Source organism: Haemaphysalis longicornis, unplaced genomic scaffold (genome assembly GCF_048455015.1).
Source record: "Haemaphysalis longicornis isolate Haplotype H1 unplaced genomic scaffold, Haemaphysalis longicornis Haplotype H1 scaffold_4, whole genome shotgun sequence".
NCBI lineage: Eukaryota > Metazoa > Arthropoda > Arachnida > Ixodida > Ixodidae > Haemaphysalis > Haemaphysalis longicornis.
In genome coordinates, this window is record NW_027526361.1 from 218272194 (window position 1) to 218289775 (window position 17582).

A 17582-nucleotide genomic window follows, 5' to 3' on the forward strand; every position below is an offset into this window, starting at 1 on the left:
AGAATACAGGGGGATCAGAATTAGGTCGACACGCTTTTTTGAACTAGGCGTTTTTATTTACGTAAAGACGACTTCTACAGAGCGGTTTTGTGCCCCGGTAGACATAGAATTAGGTAATAATTATTGATGTCGGTGGCTTAATTGGCTAAAATGGAATAATTACTTTTTGTGGCTGGAGTAAGCAGGCATGTTTGTATTGGAGAGTCGGAAGTCATTGTGTTTTGACGCAGTTTAATTAGGCAGAATTCTTCTAGCGGGTCCGTCGAACTGCGATGTTTAATTCCCGTACGCATGGTTACACACGGTACACTTTGAAGACCGGCGCAAAGCTCCTCCTTGTGTTCTGTGTTTCGATAGCGGTTCCGTGTCCTGCAGATTGGGGTAACGCCCGCCAAGATTTAAGGATGCCAGTGATCACTCCTTCCTATGCCCGCACCCCGTAGTCAAACACCGTACACAGCAGACACGTCATGAAAGGGAGGAGCTTTGCTTCCGTCTACACTGCCTTGCATGCGTAATTTATAAAACGGTAACGAAACCTTGGAGTTAGATATCTCGGATTGCAGGTGCGCTAGAAGAATTCTTGGAATTGAAACTGCGTAGAAACATGATTCCGTAAAACTTTTATATATAAATATGCCTGGTTACTGCAACCACTAAAAAGTACATTATTAAATTTTATTTAGGGCACCGCCAAAAATAATTACCCCCTCATTCTTTGTCCACCTTGACGCATAACCTCAATTAAGTGGTGGTCTTTACGTAAATCTACGTGCCTAATTTAACAGAAAACGTGTCGAAATAACATTGATCCCCCTGTAATTTAGAGAAAAAATTTCAATGGAAGAAAGGTCATGTGTGAGTTTTAAACTACAGAAAACAACGCGTATCTGTTTACAGCGTTGGAAATATTATATAAGAGCAAACCAAAAACAAAAAAAAAACTGTGCTTGATTCCTCTGTTTAGGAATCCTAAAGCCCGAAAGTAAAATATGCAGCGAAATCTGCACCGAAAGGCGCATTATTTGCGGGATGACGGCTGTCTTGTCAGTGTGCTTGGCGATGGATGTCCTGTAAGCGGGTCACTTCAGGAAAGGTGCGACCGCTTCGGTCATACTCCGCGGCGTATGCGGCAGACGGCTGCATTGCGACGAGCTCAGCTTGGGGAACGCGAAACGTAGAATTTGTAGCTTGAACCGTGAACGCGCGAACGCGTGTTACTACCCGCTTGCATTTCTCCTCGCATCAAATCAGCCGGCGTTCGCGCCATTCGCCCAGGGCGGTCGCTACGATGCAGCTTACGCCAACTGTCGGCGTTTCTTCGCATCATGATGCATTACTTCCCTTCGTATCCCTTAGGTGGCAGCACAAATTTTCGTCAATAAAGCTTTTTCTGGCGTTTCTCCTATGTTCGTTCTGCTGGCGCCAATCCCATTGCGGTAATGACGTCATCGAACGAAACATTTGTGTTTTCGGGAATACAACACTTTCGTGTTAAAATAAAAGCAAAGGCAAAAATAAAAGCAAACATTACCCCGTTAAAAATGATGCTCCGATCCGTAGCTCAGTGGAAAGGTGCACTTTTGATAGTGCACTGTACAATATTAAAACTGAGGAAGCAATAATAGGATGTATTTTCCTTTTTGTGCTACAAATCTAAAACATGGCTTCAGGTCTGGCCGCTAACATTCCCTTTCGCGCTTGATAAATTGATCAAATGTGGTAGCACATGAAGGCGGCCAAAATGCGACGCCTATCTGATAGACAGCTTGAGAACGCCACCGTATTCCTTTGAGTGTGCCCATTACCGCAGTAAAACTGAGCAGTCGCTGTAATTCGCTGTTCTTTGTTTAAAGTTGGCAGCTATTTTCTTTGTATTCAGGACATAAACGCTTTGCTTAAATTTAGAAATATTCAGAGGGTTAAGCTCCTCCACAGGTTGAACCATACTGTCCTCCAATCCAAACTGTCCTTCAACCATCTTTCAGTGGGTCAACTAACCACTGAATTAAACGAAATCCTCCAATACATTTTACGTCATGTGGTCTTAGCGCTAAATAGTGTCATTCTTGTTCCGAAACAAGTTTTCGATTTTACACATTTTGTTGTGACCGATTAAATCGTAAACTAGTAAGTTCGTTTAGCGCTGTTGAAATAAATAAAATCACATGGTATACATCACCACAAGCTCTTGAAAGTGACACATGCCCTTTTTCTCTTTTCATAATTTTGCCTAACTCATTTCACCGCTTGTACATGGCGGTTGTCATATTGGAATATATGTTGTTTCTGCGGTTCTTCTGGCTGCTTGCTCTAGGGTTTTAAACAGAGAGTGATTACTGAACCATACCGAAGTGCACACAATATTGTTCATTGTTTATATTGTTGTCTTAAAAATGGGAAAACAGGCACCAACGTTTCTGCTTTGATGCTGTTGTGTATGCTTCCTGTGTCAAGAAATGAAAATGAGTAACTGTTCTAGATTAATAAGTTAGCAGGTTGTCGTTGCTGGCGTTCAAATTGATAAAAACATTCAATTCTAAATTTTATCGCCTGTGTCACTTTGGCGCGTGGAGCGTCGTAAAAGATAAAGTCAATAAATTTAAAATGTTTCATTTCCACTTATAAAATTGAATATCTGTCCGACTCCCTTAAAAATAACTGCTCAAATTAAGCTGCTTGTTTCGCCATAGTATACAGAAATAAGGTTCTAACATTCCCAAAGCTTTCTCGCAGTTACCGATAGGCTCACCAAGAGCGCTTCGGAGCCCGTTGATAATACCGAATTGGCGGCGTACCTCGGCGTGCTGTCTCTGAATCGGCTGTTCAGTGTTTATCGTAGCACCTGCAGAGGTTAGAGCACTGGAACCTGCGCTATTTGTATCCCGTGCACTCTGTGCCCACCGTCGTCCCGTAGAAAAGTATACATTACAACAGCTTAGAGGAGCTGCCCGATGGAAGGAACTGAATATTTTTTGAACAGGCGTAGAACATGAGACCGCGACAATTGCGAAATTTTTCCAACGTACGTGGCTGCGTAACTACCATAGTAAATGGCGTGAAATGCCTCCAATACTGACGTCAACGTAATACAATAGAGAAGTGTTACCGACTACGCTTACGAAAACATCAACTGAACCCTAGGTGATTCTTCGATTGTTTAGAAATGTGTCAGGTTTTCGGAGCACGCTAATCTGAAACGCTTTCTTTGTACATGTTAAGTGTTTGAAATCCTCGTTTACTCTTAGAATATGAATGCTACTTAGATTTTAGAACATACGCCTGTCAGAGCACACGAGTGTAGGGTCAGTAACTACATGCATCTCGTGCATCTCCGTTGATATGCGCTTTATGTCCATCCCAATGCATCAATCCGCATAATTTTGTATGCGCCGGGTGCTCGTGGTCATACTCTAAATAATCCAACCCGACGGACTCCCTTTAGGATGAACGGTCTGAAAGCAAATACAAAAGTCATCTGCAAAACATAGCTCGCAATCAAAAACCTTCAGTTGCCTATTTGTGCCCGTCATTGCGGTAAGGAAATGACGTGGCTGCGGAAATTTCTGTCTTAAGCGAGGTGGAGAATTTAAAAGTAGAAGTGTCCACGTTGGACTTGTTACAGCGTGTGAATCAGAGTCTCATACCTCATCTTAACTAGGAGCCAAAAGCATCAAGTATGTTCTTGTAGTCTATATCTGCTCCTAAAGAAACTTGTGGAACCCTTTCAGGAAAATATGCATACTGCCAGCATGTGTTACGCCCCGACGAAACTTACCACGTAGCGTAACGGTAAGACAGGCCAGATGAATACCGTAACTTATATTTCAAATAATAACTGATTGATAGATAAGAAAAAAAACCTAAAAATAACATCTTGTCTGTGTGTAGTCTTTCCCGCCCGTGTGTTTTTTCTGCGCTACATATTGAACACCGGGAATTAGCAACTAGCCCAGTCTACAACTTTACTAACGTAAAGACATTCTTTTCTCACAGGCACGTGGTCTTGCTTTCGACAGACAAGATCTACGCGGGCACTTTCCCCAATGGTTCTTGGGGAGGGCCGCTCGGTATGATTGACCGCAATGTGAGAATACTTTTACTAACTGATTTTAAATGCTACAGTCAGCGGTTACGCTTCGGTTACCTTGCTATGCAGTGTTGTTTCTCTTGAAGAAGATCTCTTATCCTGACGCGTTAAACCTTCCCAAAAATTTTCCTTTAGAGGATCAAGGTTATAATAGGGTTAATGTTCAGTGTAGAGTGCACGTGGTAGAAAGAGTTTTGGAAATATTTCATAAGAGTTCAATGGTGCTCTAGTTCAGCCATTAGAAGCAACTGAATGGCAACATTCAGTTTTTAGATGCGCACCTGCGGTTGAGAGATGAGCTCATATGCTGGCCGTATGCGCCCAGCTCTAAAAAGCAGATTGTAAGTTACAGCTCCGCGCAAGGTTGATAAGGCGCAGTATAGCAATGAACAGTTTGCGGGGCTCCCTAGAGAAGTCATGTCTGCGCAGGGTTGCTGAAAGCATGGATGCGTAATTGGCCCGAATGTCTGGTTCTGGGTTTTCTCGGAACCTTGTTGCACCTGTTGCTGAAAGCCTCATTATGATGGTTAAGTCGGGCAACTGTTCTCCAACAGGAGACGGCGCAAGCCAACTCATCTTGCGGTGGGCATCAGCATCGTGCGTACACCAGCTGACGCTCCGCTTAAAAATGTGTCCAAAAATATGGCGTCAATGTTCTGGCCACTGGACGTGGGAAGCTGAAGAACATATGCCTAGCCTTCAATAAGATGAAGAGGCTAAATTGTTCAAAAAAGCCAGCCACCCGTTTTGTCACCTGCAAAGTTAGCGTCGTTTACACTATTCCGTTGCCCTGCTGGTGATGCTAAATGACCACCTGAGGGAGCACCGAACAGCAGTGTCGTCGCTTTTTGGAGGGGCACTTGGCCGACCGTTGGAAGTGGTGGCCCGAATGCGTCCCAGCATTTGATACCACACGTATTTTAGGCAGCGGGGACGAAGAAAGAGATATCTGAGGCTGATGTCATGTACAGGGAGGCGAGTAATTGTAGAAGGGTGCCTTCCATGGCTCCAACGGATAAAGAGCTAAGCTTCCTGCAATGGCGCCGGCGGGAGACGTTGCTTGGCCATCTGGTGTTTCAGGCGACTATGAAGGTGTATTTTGTTTTATATATTTTGTAGAGCTTTCATATCCGTTGCATTGCGCCAGTTCAGTAACCCATAAAAAGAAATAACAATGTTGCAAGAGAGTGGAGAAACACGTATTCCCCGTTTCCCTCAAGCAGTGTTTTTTTTTCGTCTTTCTTGGTATAACTACAAAAAGTTTGATTTCCCTCACCAAAAACACAAGAACTACATCCGCTACACCATCTTTGGCTTTCTGGACTTTTGGTTTCCCGTTTTGTCTTCTTTTTCAGCGGATCATTCCCAGTTTCATTTGAAACTTGAAGGAGTTCAGAAAGCGGTGGAGCCGGTAGCCATTGGACATAATCAGTGACTATCATTTGGACCACACTTAATTCTCTTGTCTTGTGACCCTTGATTATAAAAGTTTGGCGCTCGGAAAAAGCGTTAATAGTGCAACTTTCAGCCAATAGTGAAGTAAAAAGCACTGCTCCCAACAATCTGTTATAATAAACGCAAGCTTCAACTGAACTAGAATGGGAATTGGGAATCGGGTTGCAAGGCGCACTGACAGCTGCTGCAGCGGATAGCGTAAAAACAATATGCAGTAGGAGTACGCAAACGTAGGAGTGGCAAGATGCAATTTAAACTCCTTGTATTGTGAAAAGTTTCTTCTGCAATATTTTGTTTATGCCTCGATATGCAATTGAGAACCACGGTAACACGTGCCATGGAGGCTAATATTTGCAGTGGAAGAATATCGCTAATAGGAGCTTTGCACATCTAAGATAGAGCTGTGGTGAAGAAATATAAATACTTGAACCCAGCAGACAAGACATGCTTTTTTGTAATCCCCCTTATCTAACAGGAATGCGACCTAGCACTGGGACCTATGGTCCCGACACTCAGCCGGTTCCAAGTGGCGCAGCCACTGCCGCACTACAGCTTCGTCCGGGTCACACCATGCGGGGGCACACAGCGACTGTTCAAGACCGATGTGTTCGCCTATGTCACTGCCCTGGACCCGCAGGTGAGCGCTTTGAAGTTCTGCAAGGAAATGAATGGAATGTTAACAATGTATTATAGATTTGTCTAGGCTGCAAGGCTAGCGAAAGATTGCGAACTAGAACTAATTTTCTTTTCGCACCGCATTTAGGCGGCCAATCTGCGGACAGCAATAAGCACTTTTAGGACAGTTTTATGGAATATGAGATGCTCAGTACCGTTTGGGTATTGTGGGAGAGTGACCGCCACTGTCCCGCCTTTATTTCACCGAAACACACCGATGTGTTGCATCTTCTGCATTTCATATTTCTTCTTCAGGGCGGCTGATTTGCGCACAGGAGAATGGAGGCTTGTCGTATTGCCGGAATAAGGGTTAGCTCTACAGACAAGGAAAGACAGCTACGGGTTCAATTTTTGAGCTACACTTTCAAGTATATAGCTCACGTCAAAGTCCTGAAAGTGGGAAAATGGCTGTATGCATAAAAAACCTACTAATTACCTGCAACAGAAACTGACAATTTAACACTTTAAAAGTCTGTAATATGGCCATGTATCGCTAGAATTACTACCATCGGCTGTGTCTGTCAATTTGCTGCTAAGGATGGAACCCACACGCTCTATTAGTACAAGCACTGGGGCATTTTCACATATGCTGCTGAACCCCCTGCATCACATGTAGCGTCGTAACTTAATTCATTTACGAAAACCTGAACACTAGATGAGGGACATTCTAACCCACTTCGATAATCCAACTTGTGAGCGTAGCCGTGCAAGGAATTGCGAACATTTCTAGAAAAAGCTGACAGTCGGGCGTGCACTTATTGATGCGGCCCTTATGATGAGTACAAAGGTATGTCGGAAAAGTTTAAATTATTTTCGTTATTAAAAAGGTGCCTTATATTGCAGATACTAATAATATTGTTTGCATCGGGTATAATTGCGCACTTCCTTGTCGGAGCACTACCGCTTCTTTTTTCTTTTTCTTTATCATAGGTTTGGGCAGCGCTGTTGACAACGCTCGTATTCCTCGCTGCCCTGCTTTCCATTCCTGCTTCACGGACCAAGACACGCTTCCGAGTATTCTGGGACCAGATGCTTGAGCTCTTCGGAAACATGGTTTTTGAATGTAAGAAATTTTCGGCCTTTATTAGCGCTTTATGCCCGTTTAAAGGCTTTCTACCGCCATTTGAAAGAAATTGCTTTACACTGCGCTCTCTGCAAAAGTGTTACGTCGGCGTCATCCTGACTACGGTGTATCAAAATGAAATTGGGAGACGAGTACACGTACACACTCACAAACCTCCGTAAACTGAAGGGAAACGTGCTTGGGCCTCGTGAGCGTCCGAATTCGCTGCCATTTGACAGTACGCGCTGGCCTCACATCCCCTTTGTACGACGCGCGTCATAACGCTACGCACGAAATTAGGCCTAACGTCCTCTTTCAGGGTCGCTTTCTCAACCTATACTCGGAGCTCGACGCAAAATGGGTATGACGCCGACCTAGGGGTTATTAGGTTCATCGGCACAATTGTTTTCATTTGTGTAGGGACAAAGACAACTACCGTCATGAGCTTCTGGACGATTTCCCAATTCCCAGTTGACTTCATCGTCAACAAAACCACCCACAATTCTTACAAGCATAGTGGGGAGACCGGCAAGTGCCGGTAACAGTAGCCGTGAGAGGCGTGTGTCCGGGACAGAAATTGCCATTGGCTGCATCGTGAACAAACTCATCTGCAACTATCACGTACTCATTCGAGATAATCGGACCGGAAGGCTACCGCCAATAGCAGATGTAGGGATGACTATAAGCGCTTTTCAATATTATTCTAACAGTCTTACTGTGGAATAATGTGTGTTCTGGTGAACTAAAAAAAGCTTTTTCTGCACTTAGCATACTTCTTGTTGAAGTCCAAACCACGTCGCTGTGATTTACGAGATGGTCGCGCTGGGGAAGTCATTGTCGTAGCATCCTTGTTACCACGAAAAACCGGACTTCTACGACTTGATTGGAACTGATAAATTTGGTAATGCTTTGCGTCTATCAGCCGATAATAAAAAGAAATACAACGTGCTTGTAACCACCACCTCCAGTTCTCTCGTTGATATATACAAACCTTACGAGTACTTGGAGTGGTGTATTTAGTTTGAGCACTCTTACGTAGAAAAGACCAACCCTTCGTCTTTTGGTGAACTCACTTTGATTGCATCTTTTGTAGACGCAATGCGACCGTACGAAAGGTTAGTTCACCATTCGGTTGGTTCGTGGGGATACTCCAAAAGGACGAGCTGAAATAAACTCCCAGAAAAAAAAGACCACAACCAGCAGGAATCGAACCACAGACCCCCGCAGCAGAATCAGAGGACTCCAATACGCTTTCCCTACCACACGCGATGTTTAAAGAAATGGCGATTTGGTAGAAAATATGTATTGATGTGTAATGCGTGCAGTACGGCGCACCACGCGACAATTCATTGTTGCTGGCGCCTGAATTTCTCGTGATCCTTACCACAACTTGACCGCAAATCTCACAACCAGTTTTTTCACGTAACAAACAAAGAACTCGTGGCCTAGTTGCCACGGGTGGCTGTGATCGTTTGACTTATTTGTTTCTGTACAACCCTACTAAAAAGTTCCGTATATACGGAATTATGGGAATACGGAGTTCATACGGAGTGTTACGCCCCCAAGCGTAATGAATGTAGCCATTAGTTCCACAAACACGGGAATTATATCAGTTTGCACAATATGAACGTTTGGCACAGTTTTCGTGTTTTTATCTTCAATAATAAGCAAAATCACGCTCCGTATGATTTCCGTATACTCCGTATATACAGAATTCATACGGACAATGATTTCGGGTTTCTATTGATCATACAGACTTAAAACAGGTGTCAAATTTTTCAATAGGCATTCACTGTTTCATTTTGATGTGCTTCTCAAAAATCTCTCTTGTATTGTGGCGGCTTTGTGTCATGCTAGGAATTTACTCCGCATTCCCATAATTCCGTATATACGAAACGTTTCAGGAGGGAAATAAGCGCGAAATAAGTACATTCGAATTTTTCACTACATATATTAATTGCTGTAGGTATCGTGGTTGAAAGCAGTGATCTGCATAAGTGTCACAATAGGAAAACAGGCCATTTTGTCCTCCACAGCCGAAACAAAATTTGGTGTTGCATAGCTGGAACTCTTCAAGTTAGCGTCGCTAGACCATCGAGACTAGGCAAGGAAGCCGGGTTTTACAGCTGTTGCTGCCTTTTCATAGCTTTGGTGCATAAAGTAACTATGTATCGAGTGTAAAACCTAACTTTACGCCGCTTAGCTGTTGCGCACATTTTAATTTTTGGTTGGCATCACGAACTAAGGCGTTTTCGTCGTCTGTTAAACATACTCATTCACCACGCTTAGAGATCAACATTTTCTATTTTCAGTAATATTTGCGTTTATGTTGACGGGTTTGAAATCGTTCATTAGCCATCATTGCTTCGCGTTAATCCTATGCAATACAGCGCATTAACATGCGCTGTGAGAAGCATGTCACGGAGAAGTGTGTGTCCATCCCGCTTTGCTGGTACTTGCCATTACCCGCCGCTTGATTTACCTTACGTGCTTTTATATTAACTAACATTATTACTTTCTCCCATGGCACTATGTAAAAAAACCCAATAACTCGAACCGCTTGTGTTCTGGACATCTAAAACTGTCTACAGACCTATGCGGAAAATGGCAATGGCGATACTATCAGCATGGATTAATTACGCAGCACACAGACTAAATCTTGTGTTTAGGCTTTCCGTTACTCTTTATAGACCGGCGGGGATGCACAATTATTACACACTTGTGCACACAGCACACACTCTGCCACAGTTACTCCACTTGAAGATGAGCGGTTGTTTGCGAAGACGGACGGCCGTATGGGGTCAGAAGTTTGGTCCCTTTTGCCTAAGAGTGAAAGGAACGGGAAGCTTTTTGGGCAATAATGCTTGGGGGAGTTTACAACTATGTGGTTAGTCTTATGTTCCAATAAACAACACTAACGAAATCAGCTCCCTGGTTTTTGGAAAAGACAGCGGTCTTTGTTTGTGACTACACCTCAGCGGACAAGGGCTTCTTTCCCTTCAAGTTATGGTCCAAAATTTAGTTTCGTTTTTCAGAAGTTGCATTTTACGAAAGCCGAATCTATGACGGAAGTATTAGGAAGGGAGGAATTGCAATGCTGCGTCCTAATAGAATTCATATAACCAGACAATGAAAATTGTTGTGTCGAGTGTTCACTGAGTGACGTTGATAATTCGATTGATTTCAATGATTGCGGGGCTTAACGCACCGACGCTGCAGAGTTGATGAGGCGCGCCAAGTGGAGGGCTCCGGATTAATTTAGACCACCTGGGCATCTTTAACGTGCGCCGAAATCATTAACACGCGGAAGTTTTTGCTTTCCAGAGCGACCGCCGTGGCCGTGAGTAGAACCCGAGTTCTTGAGATAAGTAGCACCACGACATAGCCACTCAGCCACCGCAGCGGGCAACTTTGATATCTTACCGTCACTAATGTATTTTCCGCAAAACACCTGAATATAGATTATGTGGAAAACATAATGTGGTGCACGTACGACTTAGTCACGGGAAGAAGTTTACAGTACAAAAATAGACAAAGCAAACTATACCTGAATATAGTTTATGTGAAAACTTCAATGTGGTACATGGATGACTTATTCATTGAAAAAACTTTACCAAACTTCAAAATCCGGCCTAACCAAGACTATTAGTAATTTTGAACATTGTGATTTGAAGTTTATATCGCTGGAGTAATGTCATATACAAATGCCTCTCCAAGTTCTCGAATTCGACATCCACAATGTTTCCATGCGTCTCAAGCCTGGTGCATGAGTTCACATTGATGGCTTCCTGTGTCTGGGCGACTGATTCTATTCGCACAATCACAAGCAGCAGTGGGGGGACTTGCAATTACCATGGTCTTCGCAATTAACGACCTGGTGAGTTCTTATGGTGCAAACATCCGCCTAGAGTACTAGTCGACTATGTTGACAGTGCTTTAGCTAGTTTGAGACTTAGCTATTCTATACCCCGCGCAGCAAGCTTTTCTCACTTCTTTGGTGTAGCTACTGCAAACAGGAGTTCAATTTGTACTTAGAATATTAGAATGACAGTTTGTTTTAGCTTTATTAAGGTGAGGTGTGTCTGTTTTTGAATAAATAAAATATCGAGAAAGTCCGAGAACAGGCGCGCTTTCATGAACTTTGATAAGAAAAAAAACGCTTTTATGTTAGTGGGCTGCTGCATAATTCATTATAGGCAAGAAAATAGAGCTACATGCACTGACTCTTTGTTGAAGTTGTCAGGCATACAAAACTCTGTTGTTTCTAAGTAGAAATTTCAGGCAACCCGCCTCGGTGGCTCAGTGGCTAAGGCGTTGCGCTGCTGAGCACGGATCGATTCCCGGCCGCGGCGGCCGCTTTTCTGATGGAGGCGAAAAGCAAAAACGCCCGTGTGTACGAGATTTCGGCGCACGTTAAAGATCCCCAGGTGGTCAAAATTAATCCGGAGCCCTCCACTACGGCGCGCCTCATCGCCTGCGTTGCGTCGGCGCGTTAAAACCCCACAATCAATCAAATCAAGAAATTTCAGGCATAAATTTGTCTATGCTCGTCCTGGTCCAAAGAAAAAGGTGTGCTTCACATGGAAAGTTTCGGGCGCTATATTGTTACATGCGAGGGACTTTTTTTACGCAGAAAACGTGCACATATCAATGCGTTAAATAAGAGTGCGATAATTTAGGTTAACGACCTTTTTATGCAAGAGGACTTGATTTGTAAATATTCAGTCACCTCCAATAAAATGTCAGGCAATAATAATACTGCTGCGTTTAAACATAGGTTGTGTTCTGGCAACCGTGCTTAACAAAATGTTACTTTACAGCGTCTCCGCAGCCTCAAGAGAGCTCTTACGGCCGCTGGCTGACATCTTTCTGGTGGATCGTGGTGATGGTTGTGATGACCGGATTCACGGGCATCATGAAAGCCAACATGATGGTAAAAGACCAGACAGGGCGAATCAACACCATACAGGATATAATAGCGCGCCCCAACCTGAGGGCTCTTGTTATCAGTGGAAGCACCTACGAAGGTATTTTTAAGGTGAGCATTGTGAACCTTGTGTTAATGCGTATTTAACAAAATAGCTCCGACAATTCTGTGGGCGAGGAGAGATAGAGAGAACTCTGTGAGGAACATGGTTCAGAAGAGAAGATTACCTGGAAGCGGGGCGTTTCCGCAGGAATGAATATACCGTCTTGAGCGCGGCTTCCTTCATTCTGAACACCACCTTCCACATCTCTTCTAGTGGCTTCATGGGCCCTGAGTTCACTTCTGGGTACTTCATTTTGCATTTGCAGTGCTTGGAAACCGGTTCGGGATTCGTAAAGACGTCGACGGATAGGCGCGGGCACCAGGGAAGGGCGCTGGCACAGCCTTAACTTGATTGAATAAATTATCTGGACCGGTGTTGTCCGTATGTAGCGGACCGCAGTTAATGCGGCCGCCAGCTCGGCGGACGTCATCACCCATGAACTCTGGCGTTCTATGACACTCCGTTGCTCTCTACCCCCGGTCTGAGGGAACAAAAGGGTTGCAATAATATTTGGTATAGCGAACACGATAACACTTGTATATTGACTCCACCATGACTTAGAAATGAGCACACTAGCTCTTATAGAATAGCTTTTTTTTCAAATGATTGCCTTTGTTTTGACAGAACTCCGATCGGCCAGACTACCAGCGCCTCTGGCGGCAGGTGCTCCGATGGAATGGCCTCAAGACAGCTGCCGAAATGGTATCCAAGCCAATATTCGACATAATTCTTGAAGAGAAAGCTACCTTCTTTTGCGACGACACCATGCTCTACATGACGGTCGCACGCCTCTACCCCAAAGGCTTTGAGGGCGAGTTCTACATGGGGAACGATTACTTCATCAACAATGAGTTTACTATGTTTATTAGACGCGGCCTGGATCCAAAAATTATCAACGAGATACACAAAAGGTGAGTTGCGTTTCTTTCAGAAAAGCGACGTTACGCCACAAAACTGCAACTAAGCCAATTTTAAAGTGCTAACTTCGTGCTCCAAATGGGAGGTATCACATAAGTTACACTCTTGTTCCATTTGAAAGGTCCTAATATTAAAAAATACAATCAGCATTCTATCGTGTGGCAGTAATAGAGCTATGGTTTCTCACACGTACAGTAGAGTGTTAGCGGGAAAATAAACTCAATAATGGTTTCGTACCATACTATGATATGAAAAAATGATGTTAACAAGAGGGCCGAGCTTTCAGTCTGCAAGATTGGTTGCGTTGGAAGGTAGCCAGTAACCCACTAGTGAAATCCAACTAACAATCTTAAAGGCAGAAAAACAGCGCAAAGAGTGGGACCACAAAGAACAGGACAAAGTGCTGTGGCGCTTCGTCCGGTTATTCTTTCTTGTTCCGTCCTTCGCGCTGTTTTGCTGCCTTTGAGTATGTACCAACCATCCCAACTTGTTACCTCCTTGAAGCAAAAATGCAAATTTGAGCTAGTTTTGGTTCTGTCTCTGCTCTTTGACTATTTTTTGCGTAATGCTTAACATGCGAACAATCTCTAATTCGTTTTATTCGTCAACTGTAACAGACTCCCATACATAACTCCGGTAACGAGAGTTTTAGGGCTACTCTTCCACTAAAAACAAAGCGCGACGCAGGCTGAGCTTGTATACATGAGCAAGTGTACTGCGAGTTGAAAAGAGCGCCTAATTCTGCTCCTACCAGAGGTGTGGCTTAGACTTCATGCCCCTAAGTCTACCTGTTGCACGACGGTAAGAGCATGAATGTGACTATTGGAATTTTTATGGTGCATAATGATTCGCCCGAGTTAAACGCGTGGTTCAGTTTGCAACCTTTATTGACCACAACATTGTGTTTTTTTCTAAAATGTCAAATGTCAATGTTTCTCATCGTTTGCTGCGGTCACGCAGGCTCCGGTGGGTGTGGGAAGCCGGCTTACCGCAGGAGTGGAAACGAAGAGCCATGGAGTCAGCGCGTAGCCGTTCGGCCAGTGCCCAGACAACCATCGCGGCGTCAAATATGAAGCTAACTGACGTTGGCGCCATATTTTACCTTTTGTTTTTAGGCCATGGCTGTGCCTGCCTTGGTGTCCTAGCTGAAGTTCTCAGCGGGCGACTCTTCCCAGCAGCTGCGCGCTCCCTGCAAGGGAGGATGCGTCGAAGAGCTGGTGGAGGGAACATATCTCGAATATCGCCTCTCACAGCCGCTGGATAGTAGCAAAGGCGGAAGTTTTAGTTTACTCTCCCCTTCTTAGAGACACCACTTGTTTGTTATAGAACGAAGTCCTTGTGGACATTTATAAGGTGACGACACTTAAGGTTTGAATCGATATTTTCTTTCAACCAGGCGAAAAACTTTTTTGTTTGGACGACATTGTCACCTGGCAAAACAAAGTAGAGCAATCAGCAGATTGGCAATCACTCAGGATCTTTCGTCAACTCGGCGCCCACTCGTACCGGAAATGCAATTTTTTACCAAAAGAACTTACACCTTTTTCGCAATTGCTGTACAGCCCGCCACCAAGAAAAATCTTTCTGAGAAAGGATACAACAGAAAACGCATAGCACAATTTCACCCCAAAAACTCTGGATTCAGAAATTTGTAGTGCAGTAGGCATTCCGCAAGTTCTCAGTATCCACAACAAACTTTGTTGAGGCACGTTAATACAACAAAAAGTCAGTGCCCAGGGGTGATAAATTCTTGTTTAGGATTTGGCGCGTCATATCTACAGTAAAGTCATGAGTACTGGTAAACGAAAAGGGGGTAGAAACGCTTTACTGAGAAGATGAAGAAGAAGAAGAAGAAAAAGAAGAAAGTTTATCAACATAAGGATGACGACTGAATAATTAGAGGTGGGTGGGAATAAAGTTGTCCCGACTTCATTGAGGAAGTTGGGACAAGTTTACATTCGAGAATGAACGCCGGCGGCGAGAGCGAAGTCCCACAATGAGGCAACACCTGCTTGGCTGTGGCTGCCGGTGGGTAAAGCCAGTAGTGCAAACACGTGACGCTGCTTGCTTTGCCGGTATGCGCTGTCCTTGCAGTCCCGTGCACGTCCAGAGCAAATGATCAATGTTTGCTTTGTCTCCTGAACAGCACGTCACTCACGTGGGTGGTGTCGCTGCCGGAGAGGGTGAATTGATAGCTATATTTTCAGTGAGAATGGGTCACCCCCTTTCTTGGGAATGTAAGAGCGCCACTAGAAGCGGATGTCCTCTATAAGCACCGCCGTAGCACGAGCCTTATAGACGAGAATATGGAGGTCACGTGGCAGGCCTTGAGGTAAAAAAATCAGTAAATGGTAGGGATGTGGCTGCGGAGTCCAGCTCTAGCACATCGCTGGTAGGTGGCACGGGCTTCAAGCGGTCCAAACTGTGGTCGTTAGGAAGGGAAGCTGCGTGAGAGCGGGTGCAAATAACATCACTCGCCAACAACCTCTTTGAAAGAGTTAATGCAGTGTCCTAGCACCCAGCCTACCTGAATGTGTATTCCTTCAGTATGATGTAACTTCCTGGCAAGCATCTTGATAGAACGCAAATGGAATTCTGATGACGCACCCAGCCTTGTGCGCGGAATGCCTCCTGGATCGCTGTGAAAATAGTTGCATGAGGCTGGTTGGCAGTGGAGCCGGAAAATTTCAAGTTGCCGGTAAGCGAGTAATATTGCTTCGAGTTGAAGGTGGGCAGATGAAGGCGCTGTTTGATATTCTTGTTGACATGTGGCACGAAGGTTCGAGGGACTTGCCACTGATCCTGCAGTATTTATTGTTGGGTGCCAAGTAGCATCGGTATAAACAAGGCTACGTAGAATCCGCTCCGTCATTTCAGTCGTGCGACTGTGTTTGGTGGTATGCAAAAGCTGAGGATCGTTGGACGGGAGTGGCGTCTGGTTCAGGACGATGGAGTCGTCCCAGGGCTGAAGCTGCAAAGAAGTCCAATGTTGCTGGGCGCTGATATGTGGGAAAAGCCATGAAGCGCACGGTCGCTGAAAGGAATGCTCGTCGGAAGTCCTGGTTTTTGTGACGGGTTCTAATGATTGCTGTAAGACGATGTAGTTGGGCGTATATTGCATAGCCCCCCAATCTTTGTATGCTTGGGAAGGCCAGTAATACATGTTAGGATTTCGCGATGTAACACCCCCTGTTGCTGCAACTGGGTCTTACTAAAGCCGTAGCATACTGTCCAGTGAGTTACTTTGCTCGTGAGAACAGCCTGGGCTAAAGTTTGTGTTTCGGTTGTAGCCCCTTGTACTCGCTTGCTTATGCGTTTCATTAAGCGACGCTGTTGATGCAATGTTTTCTTGATTTGCTCAAGCCACAGACTGCATCCTCAATTCTCAGAAACAGGGCTGCCGAGAATTTTAACCCACCTGTCTGCGGACGGCTCAAGTTGTGAAGGATCAAATTGAAAAGCATAGGCTTGCTGGTGTTATTGTGTGCCGCCAAACACCCCATACGTGCTTTTGTCTGGAGAAGGCTGCATCCTGGTATGTTGGAGCATCCCAGTATTTTGGAGGATGTCGGCGAAAGTTTCGAGTGGAGTTTGTATGTGTACCTGCACCTGCTGTGGGGTTAGATCTGTTCAAGCAAAATCGTTCTATCGTCGGCTCCCAGAGAGCTTTGAATGTGACGTATTTGTCGCATTTACGTGGAAGTTATTGACGTGGCAACATTGAAAAGAGTTGCGAGATAATAGCAGCCTGTCGTACACCTGTGTTGTTGTGGAATATATGGAGATGCTCCTTATCCATATGGATTTCAAAAGTGGGGTAACACAGAAAGCTTTCGACAAAATTGGTGAGTGTGTGACCGAAGTTTTGTTCATTCAAAATCGCAATGATGAAGGCGTGGTAAACTGTCGAACGCTCTCCTGAGGTCAATAGTAACGAGGACTCCTGGAACTGCTGTGATGGTCTTTCGCCACTTTTTCTTTATCATTGGGAGTAATAAGATCAGGCTTTCATGAGTGGTTAGACTCCGCCGAAAACACCGTAAATGGGGTTGTTCGTCGTCTGCAGTGGATAGGTGAGATGGGTAACTATCATGAGTTCTATCAAATTTACAGGTAGTGGATGTTACTGAAATAGGGCGAAGATCGGAAATAGCAGTAGAAAGTTTTTTTTGGCTTTGGAAGTGGATGTACGATGCAGTGCTTCGATTGAAATGGCAGCATGGCAGATTCCTATATTTTGTTATTGCGCTGGTTTTTCGGGATTCTCGTAGAGTTTGAGGAGTATTTTCTAAGTAATTTGTCTTTCCCGAGAGCGTTCTTGACATTAAGGGCCTCAAGCGCCTTGTGCACT

At 44.5% G+C, this 17582-nt stretch overlaps 1 protein-coding gene across 1 annotated transcript; it reads left to right on the forward strand.

Moving 5' to 3' along the window:
• Positions 1-6995: 6995 nt before the first annotated feature.
• On the forward strand, positions 6996-14495 carry LOC144180219 (ionotropic receptor 93a-like). Its single transcript, XM_077708599.1, has 5 exons — positions 6996-7007; positions 7151-7283; positions 12104-12321; positions 12938-13224; positions 14192-14495. Exons 1-5 carry the CDS (start codon positions 6996-6998, stop codon positions 14493-14495), a joined length of 954 nt encoding a protein of 317 aa, XP_077564725.1.
• Positions 14496-17582: the final 3087 nt, after the last annotated feature.

Excerpts from the sequence above, each read along its gene's own strand:
- LOC144180219 (XM_077708599.1), top strand. Across the intron at positions 7,284-12,103 it reads CGGAAACATGGTTTTTGAAT|CGTCTCCGCAGCCTCAAGAG; the intron begins GTAAGAAATTTT and ends GTTACTTTACAG. Across the intron at positions 12,322-12,937 it reads CCTACGAAGGTATTTTTAAG|AACTCCGATCGGCCAGACTA; the intron begins GTGAGCATTGTG and ends TTGTTTTGACAG.